The sequence below is a fragment of the Salmo trutta genome, chromosome 36, assembly GCF_901001165.1.
Source record: "Salmo trutta chromosome 36, fSalTru1.1, whole genome shotgun sequence".
In the NCBI taxonomy this organism is placed as follows: Eukaryota; Metazoa; Chordata; class Actinopteri; order Salmoniformes; family Salmonidae; genus Salmo; species Salmo trutta.
Window position 1 is genome coordinate 41,619,799 of NC_042992.1, and position 23,248 is coordinate 41,643,046.

General features: G+C 40.1%; 1 protein-coding gene across 3 annotated transcripts; it reads left to right on the forward strand.

Moving 5' to 3' along the window:
* Positions 1-1,133: 1,133 nt before the first annotated feature.
* On the forward strand, positions 1,134-12,789 carry LOC115176118 (T-cell differentiation antigen CD6). 3 transcript variants are annotated; one of them, XM_029735951.1, is made up of 13 exons: positions 1,134-1,356; positions 2,942-3,007; positions 3,590-3,871; positions 4,117-4,434; positions 4,563-4,874; positions 5,027-5,092; positions 5,221-5,367; positions 10,567-10,686; positions 10,831-10,950; positions 11,288-11,362; positions 11,987-12,070; positions 12,244-12,336; positions 12,464-12,789. In XM_029735951.1, exons 1-13 carry the CDS (start codon positions 1,305-1,307, stop codon positions 12,598-12,600), a joined length of 1,872 nt encoding a protein of 623 aa, XP_029591811.1. In that variant the 5' UTR covers positions 1,134-1,304; the 3' UTR covers positions 12,601-12,789. The 3 variants fall into 3 exon arrangements, with proteins under 3 accessions (XP_029591811.1, XP_029591810.1, XP_029591812.1); XM_029735950.1 differs by having other exon boundaries at positions 1,135-1,356; positions 12,241-12,336; XM_029735952.1 differs by lacking the exon at positions 1,134-1,356 and having other exon boundaries at positions 3,633-3,871; positions 12,241-12,336.
* The last annotated feature ends 10,459 nt before the right edge of the window (positions 12,790-23,248 follow it).

The window sequence follows — 23,248 nt, forward strand, 5'->3', positions numbered from 1 at the left end:
CCTGTGTTCTCTATCTGTTGCTAATCTGGAATATTGACCTCTGCCTGCCCTTATCCTGTAATTTTGCCTGCCCCCAATTCTAGTAATAAACTTTTGTTACTTCGACATTGTCTGCATCTGGGTCTCCCCTGAAACGTGATAATGTGGCCCACTGATAAGGGAATTTATGTTTAAAGTAATGACTAAAGGTAGCCTAGTGGTTAGAGCATTGGGCTAGTAACCGAAAGGTTGCAAGTTCAAATCCCTGAGCTGACAAATTACAAATCTGTCGTTCTGCCCCTGAACAAGGCAGTTAACCCACTGTTCCAAGGCCGTCATTGAAAATAAGAATTTGTTCTTAACTGACTTGCCTAGTTAAATAAAAGTAAAAATAAATTAACGATGTGAAATGTATTACAATTATAAGACTGAAAAGTATTAGAATTATAAGACTATAATCCAATAAAGTATGGTTGAGACAAGGTTAAGGGTGAGAAATGTGTGGTTGAGAAAATAGAGGGCAATTGAACTACACATGACCTGGTTGGAACTCTGGAAAAACTTACGACAGGATAGAGGCCCTGTCAAGGCGCCTCTAATCTAGGGAGTAAAGAAGCTGCCAAGTGATAAAGGAGGAATGTGAACTGTGGAAAAAGATACAGCCCACCTACTGTTTGTGTGTGTGTATATGGGGGTCATAAAGACTGTTCACTTTTGGTTGACTTTAGAGCTCTGAATAAATTTTGTTATATCTCGGGTAGGGGTATAAAAAAACTGAAGCACTTTTTAGACAGTACAGGCTACTGTACTGTCTTTGATTACAATGATATACAGTTTTTGAATCATGAGTTCTCTACATTCATTTCCTGCCCACATTACATTTCTGATGACAAACAACTATGACTGTTGGCAGGGTCAATCAAATTCTAACCAACTAAATTCAGGTTAATTAAACAAAAATAATGAACTTAAAATGATATTTTAAATATTAGACAATGTTCTAATACTGGACTGGTCCTGTCTTTTAGTGACAGACCCTATCAGATTTTCTTAGATTATTGACTTATTTCATATTTTGTGAGTAGGCCTATGTGAGCACACACTAGCTATTTGATGTTTTAGCGGAAATGTGAAATGAAGACATATGCCAGAGGAACAAGAGAGGAAACCGCGCATTGTTTAGGCACAGAAAAGAGAGCTCAGGATGACATTTTCACACCGTTTGGGGTTATGCAGTGATCAGAGCTAGATATCAAGGGAAACTTACATTTTTCTGTTTTCATTGTTTTCTTTTCCAATAGTGTGTCTGAATAGATAAAAACACTATGAATTTGGTGAAACTCATTTTAATCCTCCAAACGCTTCAATCTTGTCAAGGTAATATATGCCACTCTACACCATAATTTCTTTATGATCTATTTCTGATTTACTTGTTTAATATTTACAGTAAAAGTAACCTTGATTCTATCACACCCGATAAGTGAAGATAAACATTATTTATTATCTATAAATAGCCCAAACAACTACCTCTTCCCCTACTGTATTTATTCATTTTGCTGCTTTGCATCCCAGTATTTCTACTTTGCACACTCATCTACTGTCAAATCTACCATTCCAGTGTTTTAATTGCTATATTGTATTTACTTCGCCACCATGGCCTATTTATTTGCCTTTACCTCCCTTATATCACCTCATGTGCTCACATTGTATGTAGACTTATTTTTCCACTGTATTATTGACTGTATCTTTGTTTTACTCCATGTGTAACTCTGTGTTATGTGTCGAACTGCTTTGCTTTATCTTGGCCAGGTCCCAGTTGTAAATGAGAACTTGTTCTCAACTTGTCTACCTGGTTAAATAAAGGTGACATAAATAAATACAATGTGAAGAGTATTAGACATGCTAACCAGTTCACGGCTAATAACTTCAGGGATTTTAAACAACTTTTGGATTTTATGTATTACACAAGGCAAAAAAGGCACAAATATTATTTATTTGAATAACAATAGCAGTGAAGGAATTATCCCAGCTCGCACATAATGTTCTGAGAACCATATGTTTATTCTGTGTGAATTTCAGTACTTCAGCATAACATTTTCTGCAGGTTTCCTCATGGTTCTACTTAAATGTGGTATGTTTGAATAGACTAAAATTAACAGCTTTGTATGAGTTAAAAAGACATGGCATGCTCGCTCCATCTTGGTGGCACAGTGGACTAAATTACATGGCTAGAGAACAAAAGGTAATAGGTTTGAATCATATTGATGCTGTGCCACAATTATAAATAAAAAATGTTTGCATGATTAATGCCATAGCAAATTAATTTCGATCTGTGCTATGAGTTAACCCAAACTAAGCTAGCAGTGTTATTAAGTCTTATCGAAATATGTTCTTAGAACCTTCAAATGACCTATAATTTGTTTTCAGAAAGTTCATAAAACCTAAAAACAAACGTTCCCAAAACAGGCAAAATGTTCACTTCCGTTCTCAGAACGTTTAAAAAAATTAAAATAAAAAAACCCGGTCATGAGACTCATGTCTTCGTTCTCAAAACCATTGGGAAACCAATAACACATGTTCCCACAACTTCCAAGGAACCAAATGTGCAAGCTGGATAACCCTCATTTTTATTTTACTTTTAATGTAATAATAAACACTGTACGGCCTACATGGAAAATGTAGTAAACTACTACCACTAACTACTTTGTACAGTAAACAGGTGGTTAGGACACAGGGCTTTATGACTCAAGTCATCTTACCACATTTCACATGCATCTCACATGCTGGATTAACAACAACAGATTGTGCTTGGTCAAGTGGTTAGTTTGAAATTCTTGCATGTGGGAAGTCCTAGTGGTCAAAGGGAGTCACAATAGCAGTGACACTCTAACAAATAAAATGATGGTACATGTCATTGCTATATCTGTGATCTAAAGGGATGTGATTTTCAACTTTCTTTCAGCATATAAAGATGACTCCTCTCAAACTGGAAAAAATGCATCACAATCGGAGCTTGATAAGAATCGAAGTGAGTTTCTATATTTTATTTTCTGACAAAGCCACACACACTTATAAAAAAATATCTCCATTCATTACTGCTGGCTTTGAGTTTCACATTTCATTTTACTCCATCGCTCATGCATCATGACCAGACCACCCCAAATTATCCAGTTCTCAGAGCATTAATCAAGCAGTCGGTGCAGAGTTTGAAACCACTTGTGCTTGGTTAAACCCCATTGTGTGCTCTCCATATGAATATTTTTGTTCAGTGTCAAAAGAATGTCAAACAGGATGTGGAGGTGGTTAGGGCTTTGCTGCTATGTTTGATTGAACTTTGCAGGTGCATTCCAACCAAGAGTTTGATAGCACTGTAATTTAGGTTAAGGCCTATGTTGCAAAACTATTTCACCCACTCATCAAGATCCTAAATGTTCCTGCATTCTGCACATCAATACCCATAACATTTTCTCTATAGTATGACCATCCATTATGTTATAAATAGACTACATATGTAATCATTCCATCCCTCCCACTCTTATACCATTGCGATTTAATTTAGTGATATCGTTTAATAGTTAGTCTTCATTCACTTAAAATGTCTCATTCACAGCTGAGCCCTATATAACTCTACAATCCAATGCATGCTCCTGGAGTCCCAGGATCCTTAGAGATGAGATATGGACTTCAGTCACATTCACTGCAGAGTCCAGAGACCAACTAGCCCATCAGATCTGTATGGAACTTGGCTGTGGTGGAGTCTACAGTCTTACTGAGACCAGCGCACCACCCAACAGTACCTGCCTCACAAACTGCACCTACCATGAATATCGTCTTCAGAACTGCTTCCACGTTGTGAGGATTAATTGCGCAATAGTGTCCGATGTCATTTGTGGTAAGACATGGTTTGAAAAGACAATCATTTCATCATATGCTCTCATTTCACAAAATAAGTTTCAAATTATAATAGGATATTTTCTATTGTTGATCATACAGTCTTATTTTCTACAAATGTATCATATGCATTACATCATGTAGTTTTTCAAGCTGAACGACATGAGTTGCACACTAACCATAACTCTATGGGTTGAATAGAGCAAATCATGTTCACTGAAACTCACACAGTACTTGTGGTTGTAGAGCATCAGGCTGTGAGGCTGGCTGGAGGCGAGCACCGCTGTGCTGGACGTGTGGAGCTGTGGAGAGAGGGGCAGCAGTGGGGCACGGTGTGTGACGATGAGTGGGACGTGGGGGACGCTGATGTGGTATGTGCCCAGCTTGACTGTGGGTATGCTTTGAGTGTGACAGGGCAGGGTGGTGCCTTCCCTCAGGGCAAGGATCCCATCTACCTGGATGAGCTGAAATGTACTGGCAAAGAGGGCAACCTATGGCAGTGCCCAGCGTCAGGTGAAAGCCATGACTGTGGGCACAAGGAGGACGCTGGGGTGGTATGCTCAGGTAACTGTCACTCTGATTTCCTACACACTACAAACATTATTAAACCTATTAACAGGCCAGATTGCACCAACTTCTCTTTATTCATCTAAAGATCTTCATGGTCCCTCTTTTCTCTGCCTCCTTTACAGAGCTGAAGGCAGTGAGGCTGACCGGAGGTGTGGACCGCTGTTCTGGTAAAGTGGAGATCCACCGTAATGGATCATGGGGGACAGTGTGCGATACCTGCTGGGGGAAGGAGGAAGCCTCAATGGTGTGTTCCATGTTGGGCTGTGGGGAGCCAGTTCATTTTCTAGCTTTCATACCCCCTTTCACTCACAACAATAGTACCCTGTGGTACTACCAATGCTTTCCAAATCACACAGACCTTTGGCAGTGTAAGGAGTTTGCCAACAAGACACTATTGTGCGCTGACTCTAAAGCGGCTGGACTTATTTGTAGTGGTAAGTGAGATTATTTGTGCACTAATTTAAATATTTCATTTAATGTATACAGTGAGCACAATTTAGGTTTTTCAGAGATACTGACAAACCACTTAAGGACATGTGATACTTGAAGCAGAAACAAATATTTTCTCCTGTACTTTTTCTCACAGGATCACATGGACGATATCTTCCAGTTACAACAGAAGCAGCTACAACAGTATTAAGCAGAACGCCAGGTGAAAAAGTTAAACCTGAGTCTGAATGTTAAGATTGGCAAAACTATTCAGACTTTTGATAATGTAAAACATCAAGATCAAATGTGTGTAAAATTGTATTTTGTTCCTGTATTTTGTTTACTTCCTAGGCCCAGTGACTACAGCCAGTGTATCAAATGATGGCTTCCCATTCTCCATGTCCCTAGAGCTGCTGGGGTGCATCTCCCTGTCCTTCCTTTTGCTCATGGCTCTGGTCACAAACGCTCTGCTTTGCTGCCACTACAGGAGGAGAGATGGTTCGTCCCAACTGCCACATACATTCAGTGACTGTATTTCAAAATCTCCATGCATCATATGTCCATGTATCTGGCAGTTCATACTGTAATATAGTTTTGTAAATGGGTTATTCTACAGAAGTGGTGCAAATTGGGGATTGGAAAAAATATCTAATTTGTATCCTATTTTTCCCAAACCTTCAGCGCATATTTCTTACAACATATGTATGATAGACATATATACAGTACTACTCACACACTCTGTTTGTATTGCATATTTGATATATGTGACCGACTGGCTTGATTCGGTCTTATGTAGCAAAATTAGATTTTTTAAATTTTTTTTACATTGGATAAAAGAGACTCAGAGCTGGAAAATTATATATCATACACTACAGTTGAGGAACAATTGGAATGTAATTCTGCTTTGAAAGTTGATTAACTTGTTACTTCACTTTTGAGAAGATGGCCTTTGAATGTTTTGGTACCTACTGGAGAGCTCTTCTTTGTCTACCCCCTTTCAGCATTCAGCACCCTCTTAAACTTTAACCCCACCCATCTCTTTAAGGATTCACATGTGAGGCTATGTACTAAACAGCCAAATATTTCAAGACTAAAGGCTGGTTTATACTACGGGTGTGTTCGTAAATTTAATCTAGAGTGAAAGAGTGTGCTCTGGGCATTCGTAAACTCAGAGCATTGTCAGAGCGCACACTAGACTCTTTCGCTGAGGAGTAGGGTTGATCCGAGCATTCTGACCTAACAGCAGTCAAGCACCCAAGCTAACTGGGTAATGTTGGCTAGCTTGCTATCTACTTCCAGACACAAATGAGAGAACTCACTCTATTTTACTCGCCCTAGCAGAGCTATTAGGCTGTTTTTATGTTATCCGTTGATGACTGCAACTGTGCTGCTGGCAACAATTTAATTACGCTTTTTTTTTACCTTTTATTTAACTAGGCAAGTCAGTTAACCTGTTATGGCTAGGGGGCAGTATTTTCACGGCCGGATAAAAAACATACCCGATTTAATCTGATTATTACTCCTGCCCAGAAACTAGAATATGCATATAATTATTGGCTTTGGATAGAAAACACCCTAAAGTTTCTAAAACTGTTTGAATGGTGTCTGTGAGTATAACAGAACTCATATGGCAGGCAAAAACCTGAGAAGATTCCAAACAGGAAGTACCCTCTCTGACCATTCCTTGAGCTTCTTGGCTCTGTTTAAAGAAAATGTAGGATCTTTGCTGTAACGTGACACTTCCTACGGCTCTCATAGGCTCTCAGAACCCGGGAAAAAGCTGAATGATGTAATTCCAGCCGCTGGCTGAAAAACTTTAGCGCGTTTGGATAGTGGTCGATCAGAGGGCCATCAGACTGAGGCTCGTGCACGAGGGGATCCCATGCTTTTACTTTCTCTCTCTTTGAACGTAAACACGCTTTGCCGGTCAGAATATTATCGCTTCTTTACGAGAAAAATGGCATAAAAATTTATTTTAAACAGCGGTTGACATGCTTCGAAGTACGGTAATGGAATATTTAGAATTTTTTTGTCACGAAACACGTCGGGCGCGTAACCATTATTTACCCTTTCGGATAGTGTCTTGAACGCACGAACAAAACACCGCTGTTTGGATATAACTATGGAGTATTTGGGACCAAACCAACATTTGTTATTGAAGTAGAAGTCCTGGGAGTGCATTCTGATGAAGAACAGCAAAGGTAATAACATTTTTCTTATAGTAAATCTGACTTTGGTGAGTGCTAAACTTGGTGGGTGTCTAAATAGCTAGCTGTGATGGCTGGGCTATCTACTGAGAATATTGCAAAATGTGCTTTCACCGAAAAGCTATTTTAAAATCGGACATAGCGAGTGTATAGAGGAGTTCTGTATCTATAATTCTTAAAATAATTGTTATGCTTTTTGTGAACGTTTATCGTGAGTAATTTAGTAAAATCACCGGAAGTGTTCGGTTACTCTGCTGACATAATCTAATGTTTTGCTTTCGTTGTAAAGCCTTTTTGAAATTGGACAGTGTGGTTAGATAAAGGAGAGTCTTGTCTTTAAAATGGTGTAAAATAGTCATATGATTGAAAAATTGAAGTTTTTGTATTTTTTAGGAATTTGTAATTCGCGCCACGCCCATCATTGGCTATTGGAGCAGGTGTTCCGCTAGCGGAACGTCTAGATGTAAGAGGTTTTAACCTCTATGGGACCGGCGGGACGAATTCGTCCCACCTATGTAACAGCCAGTTGAATCCTGTGGCGCGATTTTTAAAACTTTTGAAATGCTATTACTTCAATTTCTCAAACATATGACTATTTTACAGCTATTTAAAGACAAGACTCTCGTTAATCTAACCACACTGTCCGATTTCAAAAAGGCTTTACAACGAAAGCAGATTATGTCAGCAGTGTACCCAGCCAGAAATAATCAGACACCCATTTTTCAAGCTAGCATATAATGTCACAAAAACCCAAACCACAGCTAAATGCAGCACTAACCTTTGATGATCTTCATCAGATGACACACCTAGGACATTATGTTATACAATACATGCATGTCTGTTCAATCAAGTTCATATTTATATCAAAAAACAGCTTTTTACATTAGCATGTGACGTTCAGAAAAAGCATACCCCCCGCAAACTTCCGGGGAATTTACTAACAATTTACTAAATTACTCACGATAAACGTTCACAAAAAGCATAACAATTATTTTAAGAATTATAGATGCATTACTCCTCTATGCACTCGATATGTCCGATTTTAAAATAGCTTTTTGGATGAAGCACATTTTGCAATATTCTAAGTACATAGCCCAGCCATCACGGGCTAGCTATTTAGACACCCACCCAGTTTAGCCTTCACCAAAATCACATTTCCTATAAGAAAAATGGTCTTACCTTTCCTGTTCTTCGTCAGAATGCACTCCCAGGACTTCTACTTCAATAACAAATGTAGGTTTGGTCCCAAATAATCCATCGTTATGTTCCATCAGCGACGTTTTGTTCGTGCGTTCTAGACACTATCAGAATGGTAAATCACAGTGGTGCGCATGGCGCAGAACGTGACAAAAAAATTCTAAATATTCCATTACCGTACTTCGAAGCATGTCAACCGCTGTTTAAAATCAATTTTTATGCCATTATTCTCGTAAAAAAGCGATAATATTCCGACCGGGAATCTGCAATTAGCTAAACAGCCAAAGGAAAATACTGCACGGGGTCGAATCGGGCACGCGCCTAATTCCATTGTCCTCTGATGGGCCACTTGGAAAAGGGGATTCTGTGTTTCAGCCTGAGGCTGCCTCGTCATCGTTCAGGTTTTTCCCGGGTTCTGAGAGCCTATTGGAGCCCTAGGAATTGTCACGTTACAGCTAAGATCCTGACTCTTCAATAAACAGAAGCAAGAACAACAACACCTTGTCAGACAGGGTACTTCCTGCATGAAACCTTCTCAGGTTTTTGCCTGCCATAGGAGTTCTGTTATACTCACAGACACCATTCAAACAGTTTTAGAAACTTTAGGGTGTTTTCTATCCAAACCTGAACAATAATATGCATATTCTAGCTTCTGAGTTGGTGTAGGAGGCAGTTACAAATGGGCACATATTTTTTCCAAAATTCTCAATACTGCCCCTTAGCCCGTAGAGGTTAAGTTAAGAACAAATTCTTATTTTCAATGACGGCCTAGGAACAGTGGGTTAACTGCCTGTTCAGGGGCAGGACGACAGATTTGTACCTTGTCAGTTCGGGGATTTGAATTTGCAACCTTGCGGTTGCTAGACCAACACTCTAACCACTAGACTACGCTGCCGCCAACCTTTAATGATACTGGCCATTTTCAATGGGTGTTGAGCGTTCGTAGATTCGTCAGTTATTCTGCGCTCTTTTTACCAGCTACGTCTATCAATGGCTGTTGCAGTGACATCATAAACATTCTATTGAAATAATTACTTGCATAGTGGAGTCTTTTGCTTAGACATGTGGCTAGCTAGCTAAATAATGAACCATAATCCCAACTCATAACGTTACTACCCTGCATGAATCTGCAGGTAGCTAACCAACCAGGTTCAATGTTAGCTAACTAACATTGGGCTATAACTGGCAATGCAAATTGCTCTGAGATACAAATAATATTACTACAGAGATCATACACGTAACGTTAGCTAGCTAGCCAGCCAGCTAACATTAGCTAGCTAGCTAACAGTACACTTTAACTTGAAATGAAAACAACTTTCTGACAAAATTTGAAATGTGTAATATCTGAAAATGTAGCGAGCTAGACCTTCTTACCCGTATGCACGGATGGACGCTTCTCCCTCTCTGTCATGGATTCCATGGTTGCCCTTAGTTTGACAGATATTTTATACACCAGCCTTCTGTGTGTTCTGTTTTCGACTCCGTCTGCATATTTGCAATCAAACGCCAGAATTTTCTCCATCTTAGCTATCAATACTCTAATTCCACTGATTTCAAAACTCGGTCCTCCAGAAAGTGGAAAGCAACACTTATGCAGTTATACTATGTGATATCTTTCAAAAAAGCCATGGTAGAAAGGATTACCTACACATACTGACCAGCTCATATTATAGACAGAAGCGCGCTACATGGTAGATCAGTCCGAACTCCTCTCTTGGCATGTCCAGCCCACTAATTATCTCAGCCAATCATGGCTAGCAGGAATGCTGCTGACATTTTCTGGGGCTAAACCAACTAGGCTTACAATTTAACAATTTTATTCGTATTTACAGAGGCACATGAAAGTTCACATGTTCGAGAAGGCATTTCTGCCCAAAACTTTTTTTTATATATATGCACAACTACTAATTAGATCAGCATCTTTCAATGTAATAATAGAACAACTCAATATGCTCTGAAATGGTGTTAAACAATTACAGAAATCATTAATTGCTTTTATTTTTAAACCTTACATTTAGGAGTCAGGGTTGAGGACAGCGACCTCTCAATAGAAATGTGTATAAACAATGACTTTGTACTATATTAATTTAACAATGTTTGTTATTGCCTTGTATTGAATTAGACCATATCAACATGTAAATAAATGTCATTTTTTAAATAGTTATTTTGGGGTGGGACTGCAATTTGCACCATTTCTGTAGAGTCACCTATACAATCCAATATAGATCATTTTGGATTGGATAGAAGCTGATACTCTATTAATATTACAGCATGTGTTTTTTACTATCCATAGCTCTCTTAGTCCAGCAGCGACATGCTAACCTGCAGACGCCAACTGAGCATCATGACAACGACTACCGGGACTCTGTGAATCTCATCAAGGTCACAACCAGCAGCCCAACAGAAAATGATGGTTAGTGAATTAGAACATCCCTCTTTGACCCTGTTTTCCTCTACAGAGCTACTACTTCATCAAGACCCACATTGCCACATATTATCAACATTTTTGGTTACTCTCTGTAAAGATAGAGAACGTCTCTTTTGTTTTGCCTTGCAGTCCCATCAAATCCCAGATGTCAGTGGACCCAGAGTAGTGTGGACAGCACCTCAGTGGATACAGACTATGAGCAGTGTGATCTAAGCACCGAGGCAGCTGTGCATTTGACCACCTTTCAGAGTAAACAGTATATTTTTTCTCCCAAATCACATTTAATTATTACATACTTTAACTAAGCATTACACTTCAGAAGGGCTAATCAAGACTCCAAAATACACAATCATTTTGGACTACACTACTCATATTTGTGTAGCACAGGAGGTTGGTGGCACCTTCATTGGGGAAGACAGGCTTGTGGTAATGGCTGGAGCGGAATTAGTGGAATGGTATCGAATACATGTTTGCTATGTGTTTGATGCCATTCCATTTGCGCTGGTCCAGCCATTATCAGCCGTCATCCTTTCAGCAGCACCACTGTTGTGTAGCTAATATAGCTTAACTCTCACTTGTAATTCAGATTCTATACGATACAAACAAGATACCAGGAACCCCTTTATGAGGGCTACAGCTCTGGACAGTCTATCTGAGGAAGGTGAGTCCATATTTAGTGGTGCACTCCAATAACGGTCTCAATGCCTTTCCTACATGACAGACACAAATGCACAACATTTGATAGAAAATACGTTTTAAAAGTTAGTTATTCACCATCAATGTGACGTCAGTAGCACATGCAGGAGACAACCATAACATTTTCATAGGAGGCATTGTTGACCAAGATCCAGGATGCAACATAGGACCCCCAAGTGGTGAGGGTCACTTTTTATGTTTTATTTGTTATGTAAATTTTTTGATAGGGGGGTTAAAGGTACATTATACCATTCAATGTATAAGTTTATAAAACATATACAAGTAGGCTGCTAATCAAAATAACAGTAAGAAATACATAGAGTTTAAGGAATAATAAATTCAGTATAAAAATAAATAAAAAGTGAACCTCCCATCCTATTCCCCCAAACCCACCCAGACAACATGTCTCCATCCAATCCTCCCTCCCCACTCCAGGAAACCATGTTTCCCCCCCCTTCCTTCCCCCCCTAGCAACTAGGGTTGCTCGTCAGTCACCTCCCCAGAGGGTCACCTTTTGAACTCAAGAATGAACAATTCAGTGAAAAGCAAGAGACAATCTAATGATGGTTTGTGTTGACTTCTGCTGCAGTGGACTCCTTTGATTCTTCCAGCACCTCCTCCGAGGAATGCTATGAAAACACAGGCAAAGATGTAGAGAATCTACTAATATCAGGTATGTCCATGGGTACAGCCCTGAGTTTTTCCTGACTTTATGGGACCTGACCTGGACAAATTCTAGTCCTTATGGATACAGTAGGAGCAGACAGCACTGCAAACTGTGCTTATGTTTCAATAGCTTAGTTAAATTTCTATTCATGCTGTGCATTTATTTTTCTCTCCCAGAAGGAATGGATCAATGGCAACCTCCAATTACCCACAATGCAAATAACCACCTGACGCCTTCAAGGAAGCCTGATCAAACCCATTCAAATGACCAGGGTAAACAAGCTGTTCTTTCTTATCTCTTTTCCTCTCCTCTATCACTCTATTTTTGACAATAAGGGATTTGGGATGTTACTCTATTTTCTGACACACTGTATTCTGTTTATCATGGTTTGTCACCCAGGAGTGGCTGATGGGAACAGTGGTGATTATGAGGAGGAGGGCCACCTGAACTCTCCTGACCCCAACCAGTCCTCCTCAGAGGGTGACTATGATGACATCGCTAACTACCTGGACTCAAACCCAGAGCAAGGCTACTGAATGAGCTGGAAGGACCTACATTTTACAGTATATGTCAATGTTTCTGTTAATATAAAAGAGTGGCTAGCTAATTGTTTTCAATGTTTGAAATGATGTATTAATGTATAGCATACGTAGGTATATTATGTATGTTTTGTATTTTGTGTTTTTGGGTGTGATAATAAAAATGTAATATTTGTTTACTATGCAGTTATGATATTTGTGCAGTTAATAACATACATGGAGCCTACAGAGGAAACCCTTACAGCAGGGATGATCAACTAGAAACCTTGCTTACATTTCTATACAATCACATATAACTCTTTATGTGTGGGAGTACTTTGGAACAAATGTCCTAAATTACGACCACAGTATTTACAGTGTTGTCTAAAAACAAATAAAACGTATAATTGTTTTCTTTAACCTCTCTAGGGTAGGGGGCAGTATTTTCACATCCGGATAAAAAACGTACCCGATTTAATCTGGTTATTACTACTGCCCAGAAACTAGAATATGCATATAATTATTGGCTTTGGATAGAAAACACCCTAAAGTTTCTAAAACTGTTTGAATGGTGTCTGTGAGTATAACAGAACTCATATGGCAGGCCAAAACCTGAGAAGATTCTGTACAGGAAGTGCCCTCTCTGACCATTTCTTGGCCTTCTATAGACTCTTTATCAAAAATAGAGGATCTCTGCTATAACGTGACATTTTCTAAGACTCCCATAGGCTCTCAGAAGGCGCCAGAACGTTGAATGATGACTCTGCATTCCCTGGCTGAAAAACAGTAGCGCATTTGGATAGTGGTCGATCTGAGAACAATGACACGGGCGTGCGCATGCATGTGAAGAGTCAATTTTCTTCTTTCAGTCTTTGAACAAAAACGACGTCTCCCGGGCGGAATATTATCGCTATTTTACGAGAAAAATCGCATAAAAATTGATTTTAAATGGCGTTTGACATGCTTCGAAGTACGGTAATGGATAATTTTGAAATTTTTTGTCATGACATGCGTCCGAGCGTCACCGTTCGGATAGTGTCTTGAATGCAAGAACAAAACAGAGGATATTTGAACATAACTATGGATTATTTTGAACCAAAACAACATTTGTGGATGAAGTAGAAGTCCTGGGAGTGCATTCTGACGAAGAACAGCAAAGGTAATCCAATTTTTCTTATAGTAATTCTGAGTTTAGTGAACGCCAAACTTGGTGGGTGTCAAATTAGCTAGCCCGTGATGGCGAGCTATCTACTCATGTGCTTTTGCCGAAAAGCTATTTTAAAATCGGACACCGCGATTGCATAAAGGAGTTCTGTATCTATAATTCTTAAAATAATTGTTATGTTTTTTGTGAACGTTTATCGTGAGTAATTTAGTAAAATCACCGGAAGTTTTCGGTATGTTTGCTAGTTCTGAACATCACATGCTAATGTAAAAAGCTGTTTTTTGATATAAATATGAACTTGATTCAACAAAACATACATGTATTGTATAACATAATGTCCTAGGAGTGTCATCTGATGAAGATCATCAAAGGTTAGTGCTGCATTTAGCTGTGGTTTTGGTTTTTGTGACATTATATGCTAGCTTGAAAAATGGTTGTCTGATTATTTCTGGCTGGGTACTCTGCTGACATAATCTAATGTTTTGCTTTCGTTGTAAAGCCTTTTTGAAATTGGACAGTGTGGTTAGATAAAGGAGAGTCTTGTCTTTAAAATGGTGTAAAATAGTCATATGTTTGAGAAATTGAAGTAATAGCATTTTTAAGGTTTTTGAATATCGCACCACTCGATTCCACTGGCTGTTGACTAGGTGGGACGATTTTGTCCCACATACCCGAGAGAGGTTAATCAGAAAAGTTGGGGGGGGGGGCTCCCGAGTGGCGTAGCGATCACAGTGCCAGAGGCGTTACTACAGACCCGGGTTCATTCCCTTACATATAATTATTTGTGTGGTGTACAGAGATGAGGTATTCATTCAAAAGTCATGTTAAACACTTATTGCACACTGTTAGTGCACCCCCTCCCTCTCCAAGGATGACTTTGTCAACCATTTTAAAAAGGATGATGACATCCGCTCCTCATTCACTCAACCTATTGAGTCCACTGGTCCCACTCACACAGAACTACCCTACGCCTTGAACTCTGTCTCCCCTCTCTCTCCAGATTAATCCTGTGACTAGTGAAGTCAAGCCTACCGACAACCTACCCACTCGACCCCATCCGCTTCTCTAGATCTCTGGAGACCTTCTCCTATTCCTCACTTCCCTCATCAACTCATCCCTGACCAACACTCAACTCCTCTGACGTCAAAAACTACAGACCGGTACCCCTTCTTTCTTTCCAAAGCACTTGAGCGTGCTGTGTCTGAACAACTCTCTCGCTATCTCTCTCAGAATGATCTTCTTGACCCTAACCCGTCTGGCTTCAAGACGGGTCACTCAACTGAGACTGCTTTTCTCTGTATCACAAAGGCTCTGCGCACTGCCAAAGCTAAATCCCTATCCTCTGTTCTCATCCTCCTAGACTGATCCGCTGCCTTTGACACCGTGAACCATCCAATCCTCTTCTCCACTCTCTACGGGCTGGGCGTCTCAGGCTCTGTACACACTTGGATTGAATCCTACCCGGCAGGCTGCTCCTACCAGGTGACGTGAGAGGATCTGTGTCTTTACCACATACTCTCACGACTGGTGTGCCCCAAGGCTCGGTTGTAGGCCCTCTCTTCTTCTCTCTATACACTAAGTTACAGCTCCATCATATCCTCACATGGACTCTCGTATCATTGCTATGATGATGACACTCAACTACTTTTCTCCTTAGCCCCTTCTGACACCCAAGTGGCGACACGCATCTCTGTGTGCTTGGCAGAAATCTCAGCTTGGATGTCGGTCCACCACCTCAAGCTCAACCTCCACAAGAGGAAGCTGCTCTTCCTCCAGGGGAAGGCCTGCCCACTCAAAGACCTCTCCATCACGGTTGACAACTCAACGGTGTCCCCCAAAGAACATTGGCATAACCCTTGACAACACCCTGTCATTCTTTGCAAACGTCAAAGCAGTGACTTGCTCCTGCAAGTGCATGCTCTACCACATCCGTAGAGTACGACCCTACCTCACACAGGAAGCGGTGCAGGTCCTAATCCAGGAATTTGTCATCTCCCGTCTGGACTGCTGCAACTCGCTGTTGACTGGGCTCCCTGATTGTGCAATCAAACCCCTGTGACTTATCCAGAATGCTGCAGACTGCATGGTGTTCAACCTTCCCAAGTTCTCCCATGTCACTGCAGTCCTCTGCACACTCCACTGGCTTTCAGTCAAAGCTCTCATCCACTACAAGACCATGGTACTTGCCTACGGAGCAGCAAGAGGAACTGCCCCTCTCTACCTTCAGGATATGCTTAAACCCTACACCACAACCTGAGTACCCCGTACTGCCACCTCTGGTCTCTTGGCACTCCCACCCCTGGTCTAATGCAATCATGTATATTATAGGGTATTCTGTGAATCTCTGAGCATTTTCCAGACAAATCTCTATAGCAATAAAGTGCAGAAGATGTCCAAACTGATGCGTAGCTTTCTGTAAGCTTGACCCTGACCAAAACGAAGGACAATGTTACTTTTAGATTTACACTTTATTCCTCCATAGTATTTGCTTTATATGCATGCTTCTTTTTCAAGTGTTTTCATTTATTTATTAATCTTGGAAATAAAGACCTGGAAACAAAGAGATTCAAATACTACTGCCAAGGAAGCAGCTAATCGTCCTGGGGTTCAGCAATATTAAGGCAGTTCATACAATTTAAAAACATAGCAATAAATTCAAAGATTCCACAACACACTGTGTGCCCTCAGGCCCCTACTCCACCACTAACACATATCTACAATACCAAATCCATGTGTAAGTGCGTGTATAGTGCACATGTTATCTTGTCTGTGTGTATGCATGTGTGCCTGCATGTGTGCCTATGTTTGTGTAGCTCCACAGTCCCCGCTGTTCCATAAGGTGTATTTTATCTGTTTTTTTATCAGATTTTACTGCTTGCTTCAGTTACTTGATGTGGAATAGAGTATCATGAAGTCATAGGTCTATGTAGTACTGTGCGCCTCCCATAGTCTGCTCTGTACTTAGGGGACTGTGAAGAGACCTCTGGTGGCATGTCTTGTGGGGTATGTATGGAGGTCCGACTGGACTGCTGACTGCGCCAGCAGTTCAAACATACAGCTCGATGCATTCAACATGTCAATACCTCTCATAAAAACAAGTAGTGATGAAGTCAATCCCTCCTCCACTTTAAGCCAGGAGAGATTGACATGCATATTATTAATATTAGCTTTCTGTGTGCATCCAAGGCCAGCCGTTCTGCCCTGTTCTGAGCCAATTGCAATTTTCCTATGTCCTTTTTTGTGGCACCTGCCCACACGAGTGAACAGTAGTCCAGGTGTGAAAACATCAGGGCCTGTAGAACCTGTCTTGTTCGTAATGCTGTTGCGAACAAGGCAGGTCCTACAAAGTAGAGAAGTGCTTTAGTATTGCCAGACTTCTCCCCATCTTATATACACTGCTCTTAAAAATAAAGGGAACACTTAAACAACACAATGTAACTCCAAGTCAATCACACTTCTGTGAAATCAAACTGTCCACTTAGGAAGCAACACTGATTGACAATAAATTTCACATGCTGTTGCGCAAATGGAATAGACAACAGGTGGAAATTATAGGCAATTAGCAAGACACCCCCAATAAAGGAGTGGTTCTGCAGGTGGGGACCACAGACCACTTCTCAGTTCCTATGCTTCCTGGCTGATGTTTTGGTCACTTTTGAATGCTGGCGGTGCTTTCACTCTAGTGGTAGCATGAGACGGAGTCTACAACCCACACAAGTGGCTCAGGTAGTGCAGCTCATCCAGGATGGCACATCAATGCGAGCTGTGGCAAGAAGGTTTGCTGTGTCTGTCAGCGTAGTGTCCAGAGCATGGAGGCGCTACCAGGAGACAGGCCAGTACATCAGGAGACGTGGAGGCCGTAGGAGGGCAACAACCCAGCAGCAGGACCGCTACCTCCACCTTTGTGCAAGGAGGAGCAGGAGGAGCACTGCCAGAGCCCTGCAAAATGACCTCCAGCAGGCCACAAATGTGCATGTGTCTGCTCAAACGGTCAGAAACAGACTCCATGAGGGTGGTATGAGGGCCCGACGTCCACAAGTGGGGGTTGTGCTTACAGCCCAACACCGTGCAGGACGTTTGGCATTTGCCAGAGAACACCAAGATTGGCAAATTCGCCACTGGCGCCCTGTGCTCTTCACAGATGAAAGCAGGTTCACACTGAGCACATGTGACAGACGTGACAGAGTCTGGAGACGCCGTGGAGAACGTTCTGCTGCCAGCAACATCCTCCAGCATGACCGGTTTGCGGTGGGTCAGTCATGGTGTGGGGTGGCATTTCTTTGGGGGGCCGCACAGCCCTCCATGTGCTCACCAGAGGTAGCCTGACTGCCATTAGGTACCGAGATGAGATCCTCAGACCCCTTGTGAGACCATATGCTGGTGCGGTTGGCCCTGGGTTCCTCCTAATGCAAGACAATGCTAGACCTCATGTGGCTGGAAGTGTGTCAGCAGTTCCTGCAAGAGGAAGGCATTGATTTTATGGACTGGCCCGCCCGTTCCCCAGTACCTGAATCCAATTGAGCAAATCTGGGACATCATGTCTCGCTCCATCCACCAACGCCACGTTGCACCACAGACTGTCCAGGAGTTGGCGGATGCTTTAGTCCAGGTCTGGGAGGAGATCCCTCAGGAGACCATCCGTCACCTTATCAGGAGCATGCCCAGGCGTTGTAGGGAGGTCATACAGGCACGTGGAGGCCACACACACTACTGAGCCTCATTTTGACTTGTTTTAAGGACATTTCATCAAAGTTGGATCAGCCTGCAGTGTGGTTTCCACTTTAATTTTGAGTGTGACTCCAAATCCAGACCTCCATGGGTTGATAAATTGGATTTCCATTGAATATTTTTGTGTGATTTTGTTGTCAGCACATTCAACTATGTAAGGGATTATTGACAATAGTATACAAGAGTAGATTTGATATGCGATTGTTCCAAGATGGCGCTGAGTATCGCATCCCCTTTTATCGCAAAGTGTGATTACCCAGTAAAGTTATTTTTAAATCTGGCATTGCAGGTGCTTTCAAGAGATGTTAATCTATAAATCTTAGAATGACAATAGTACATTTTAAAAATGTTTTCGAATAGTAATTTAGTACATTGTAGCGCTGTTTCACCGGATGCATTTGAGGGAAAATAGTTAGTCAACGTCACGCGCCAATGTAAAATGCTGTTTTTATATATAAATGTGAACTTTATCGAACAAAATAATGCATGTATTGTGTAACGTGATGTCCTAGGAGTGTTATCTGATGAAGATTGTCAAAGGTTAGTGCTGCAATTAGCTGTTTTTTGGTTATTTGTCATGCATGTGGTTGTTTGGAAAATGTCTATGTGGCTACTTTTACGATATACTCCTCTAACATAATCTAATGTTTTGCTTTTGCTGTAAAGCCTTTTTGAAATCGGACAACGTGGTTCAATTCAGGAGAGGTGTATCTATAAAACGATATAACATAGTCCTATATTTGAAAAAACTAAAATATTCCATTTTGTTAAGAATATGGCGATAGGATTTTTCGCTGGATGTTGATCCCGCATACGGGACGAACCCGTCAAGAGGATACCCACCGAAAACTTCCGGTGAATTTACTAAATTACTCATGATAAACGTTGACAAAATACATAACAATTATTATAAGAATTATATATACAGAACTCCTTTATGCAATCGCTATGTCCGATTTTAAAATAGCTTTTTGGCGAAAGCACATTTTGCAATATTCTGAGTACATAGCTCGGCCATCACGGCTAGCTATTTTGACATCCGCCAACATCGGGGTCACCTAAACTAAGAATTACTATTAGAAAAATTGGATTACCTTTGCTGTTCTTCGTCAGAATGCACTCCCAGGACTTCTACTTCAACAACAAATGTTGTTTTGGTTCCAAATAATCCATCGTTATACCCAAATACCTCCGTTTTGTTCGTGCGTTCAGGTCACTATCCGAAGGGTAATGCGCGAGCGCATTTCGTGACAAAAAATGTCTAAATATTCCATTACCGTACTTAGAAGCATGTCAAACGCTGTTTAAAATCAATTTTTATGCTATTTTTCTCGTAAAATAGCGATAATATTCCAACCGGGCAACGTTGTATTCATTCAAAGACTGAAATAAAAACATGGCGAGTTCTTGTGACCGCGCATCTCCAGTCTCACTGTCCCCAGGCTGACCACTTACAAACTCCGCTCCTATACTTTGCCCAGAGACAGCAGACACCCCATTCCGCTTTCTGCCAGCTTTAGAGAGCCAATGGAAGCCTTAGAAAGTGTCACGTTACAGCACAGATGCTGTAATGTTGATAGAGATGCAACAGAAGGACAACAAATTGTCAGACAGGGTCTTCCTGTATGAAATCTTCTCAGGTTTTGGCCTGCCATATGAGTTCTGTTATACTCACAGACACCATTCAAACGGTTTTAGAAACTTTACAGTGTTTTCTATCAAAATCCACTAATTATATGCATATTCTCGTTACTGGGCAGGAGTAGTAATCAGGTTAAATCGGGTACTTTTTTTATCCGGCCGTGAAAATACTGCCCCCTATCCCAAAGAAGTTAAACCCCGAACCACATAAAACAAATACCCCCTGCCACGTCCTGACCAAACTACAATAACCAATAACCCCTTATACTGGTCAGGACATGACACTACATGCTTAGATAAAGTTGTGTGGAAAAAGGAATGGGGTGGTGAAATATTTTTTTGTCATGGACAAAGAAACTCAAAGCGTGTGATGATATTAATTAACAAAAATGTTGATCCTGATGTGCAAATAATCAGGAATGATTCGCAAGGAAGGTGGAATATTTTGAATATGTAAGTGGATGAAAAAGAGATTTGGCTCATTAATCCAAATTGTCCAAATCAGGATGATCCACACTTCTTCGGAAACATTTATACCAATTTATTGAACTTACAGGCAACAAATGGTCTAATCATTATGGTAGGAGACTATAACACAGTGTTAAGTACCTCAATCGACTGTAAAGGTAATCACTCTACAAATTATCAACACCATACCCTTAGGAAATCACAAATATTATGGACACATTAGAAATAGTGGATATTTGGAGACTAAAAAATCCCGACCTAGTGAGATATACATGGAGGAGACTTTCTTGTCTCTTTCTCTCCTGCATCAAAGGTTAAAAAAGTTTTAATAGGAGACAGAATGCAATCGGATCATCATCTAATTAGCATTCACATAACTCTTATAGATTTTCCACGTGGACGGGGATATTGGAAATTTAATCAAGGTTTACTGGAGGACAACTTATTTTTAACTAAGACAGGATTTTTCAACTGAATTTTTCCAGTATAATATAGGTTCAGCAAATCCCCTTATTGTTTGGGATACCTTTAAATGTACCTTCAGGGGTCATTCAATTCAATATTCATCAATAATAAAAAAGCAATTTCTGGCTAAAGAAACAAGACTAACAAGGGAAATCCATGAACTAATAGTACAGGTAGATAGCCATAAAAACGAAACTACAGAGATACAAAATAAGTTAGAGAAAAAACAAAAATAACTTGAGGAACTTATTCAAGAACGATCTAATATAATCTATTGCAAAAATAAAGCAAACTGGATGGAATATGGAGAAAAATGCACAAAATTCTTCCTGAATCTCCAATACAGGAACACTAACAAAAGTAATTTGGAGAAAGTCGTTACTGAAGATGGAGTCATCTATGGTTCTCTGAATGATATTTTAAAAGAGGAAGCTAATTATTTTAGGCAGATGCTCTCTTTTCCATCACAACCTCTCCCACTGAATAAAGATTAAGGTAATTCTTTTTTTTATATTATTCTTTACAAATAATATAAAAATGGAAAATTAACAAATGTACAGAAAGATCAGTGCGAAGGCCAAATTACAGAGGAAGAACTTGTTGAGGCTATTAAATCCTTTGTCTGGAAAAACCCCAGGGCTTGATGGCATACCGATAGAAGTATATCAAGTATTTTTTGATATACTAAATCTCCATTGTTAGATTGTTTTAACTACTCCTACGGAAATTGTAGTCTGTCAGGTACTCAGCAGGAAGGTCTTATTTCTCAATTATTAAAACAAGACCCAGATGGCAAATATAAAGACCCAGTCTGTCTATAAAACACTGCAATGTTGTGATGCAAAAAATATAAGCAAAATGCATAGAACTTAACTTCTTTGGGCTATTTGGGACGCTAGCGTGCCACCCGTGGCGCACCCTATCAAACAGCAGGTGCATTTCAAGAGCGGCAAATTTGAAACCAAATAAATGTCAAAATTCAAATTTCTCAAACATACAACTATCTTACACCCTTTGAAAGATAAACATCTCCTTAATCTAACCACGTTGTCCGATTTCAAAAAGGTTTTACGGCGAAAGCATAAAGTTAGGTTATGTTAGGAGAGTACATTGACAATAGCTGTGTGTAATGTATTGTCAATTCAAAGACAGGCGTCACCAAAACCATAAAATCAGCTAAAATTATGCACTAACCTTTTACAATCTCCACCAGATGACACTCCTAGGACATTATGTTAGACAATGCATGCATTTTTAGTTCTATCAAGTTCATATTTATATCCAAAAACAGCGTTTTACTATGGCGTTGATGTTCAGGAAATCGTTTCCCTCCAATAACCGGCAGTCAAGTCATCACAACAAAATAATTAATTAATATTAGAAAACATTGGTAAAATATTATATTGTCATTCAAAGAATTATAGATTTACATCTCTTGAACGCAACGACTTGCCAGATTTAAAAATAACCTTACTGGGAAATCACACTTTGCAATAATCTGAGCACTGCGCCCAGAAAAATACGCTTTGCGATACAGACTAACCGCCATGTTGGAGAGATCTAAAATCGAAAATACTATGTAAATAATCCATTACCTTTTGATTCTCTTCATCAGATGTCACTTCCAGGCATCCCAGGTCCATAACGAATGTAGTTTTGTTCAAAAAAGCTCCTGGAAGTGACATCTGATGAAGAGAATCAAAAAGTAATGGATTATTTACATAGTATTTTCGATTTTAGATCTCTCCAACATGGCGGTTAGTCTATATAGCAAAGCGTATTTTTCTGGGCGCAGTGCTCAGATTATTCCAAAGTGTGATTTCCCAGTAAGGTTATTTTTAAATCTGGCAAGTTGATTGCGTTCAAGAGATGTAAATCTATAATTCTTTGAATGACAATATAATATTTTACCAATGTTTTCTAATATTAATTAATTATTTTGTTGTGATGACTTGACTGCCGGTTATTGGAGGGAAACGATTTCCTGAACATCAACGCCATAGTAAAACGCTGTTTTTGGATATAAATATGAACTTGATAGAACTAAAAATGCATGCATTGTCTAACATAATGTCCTAGGAGTTTCATCTGATGGAGATTGCAAAAGGTTAGTGCATAATTTTAGCTGATTTTATGGTTTTGGTGACGCCTGTCTTTGAATTGACAATACATTACACGCAGCTATTGTCAATGTACTCT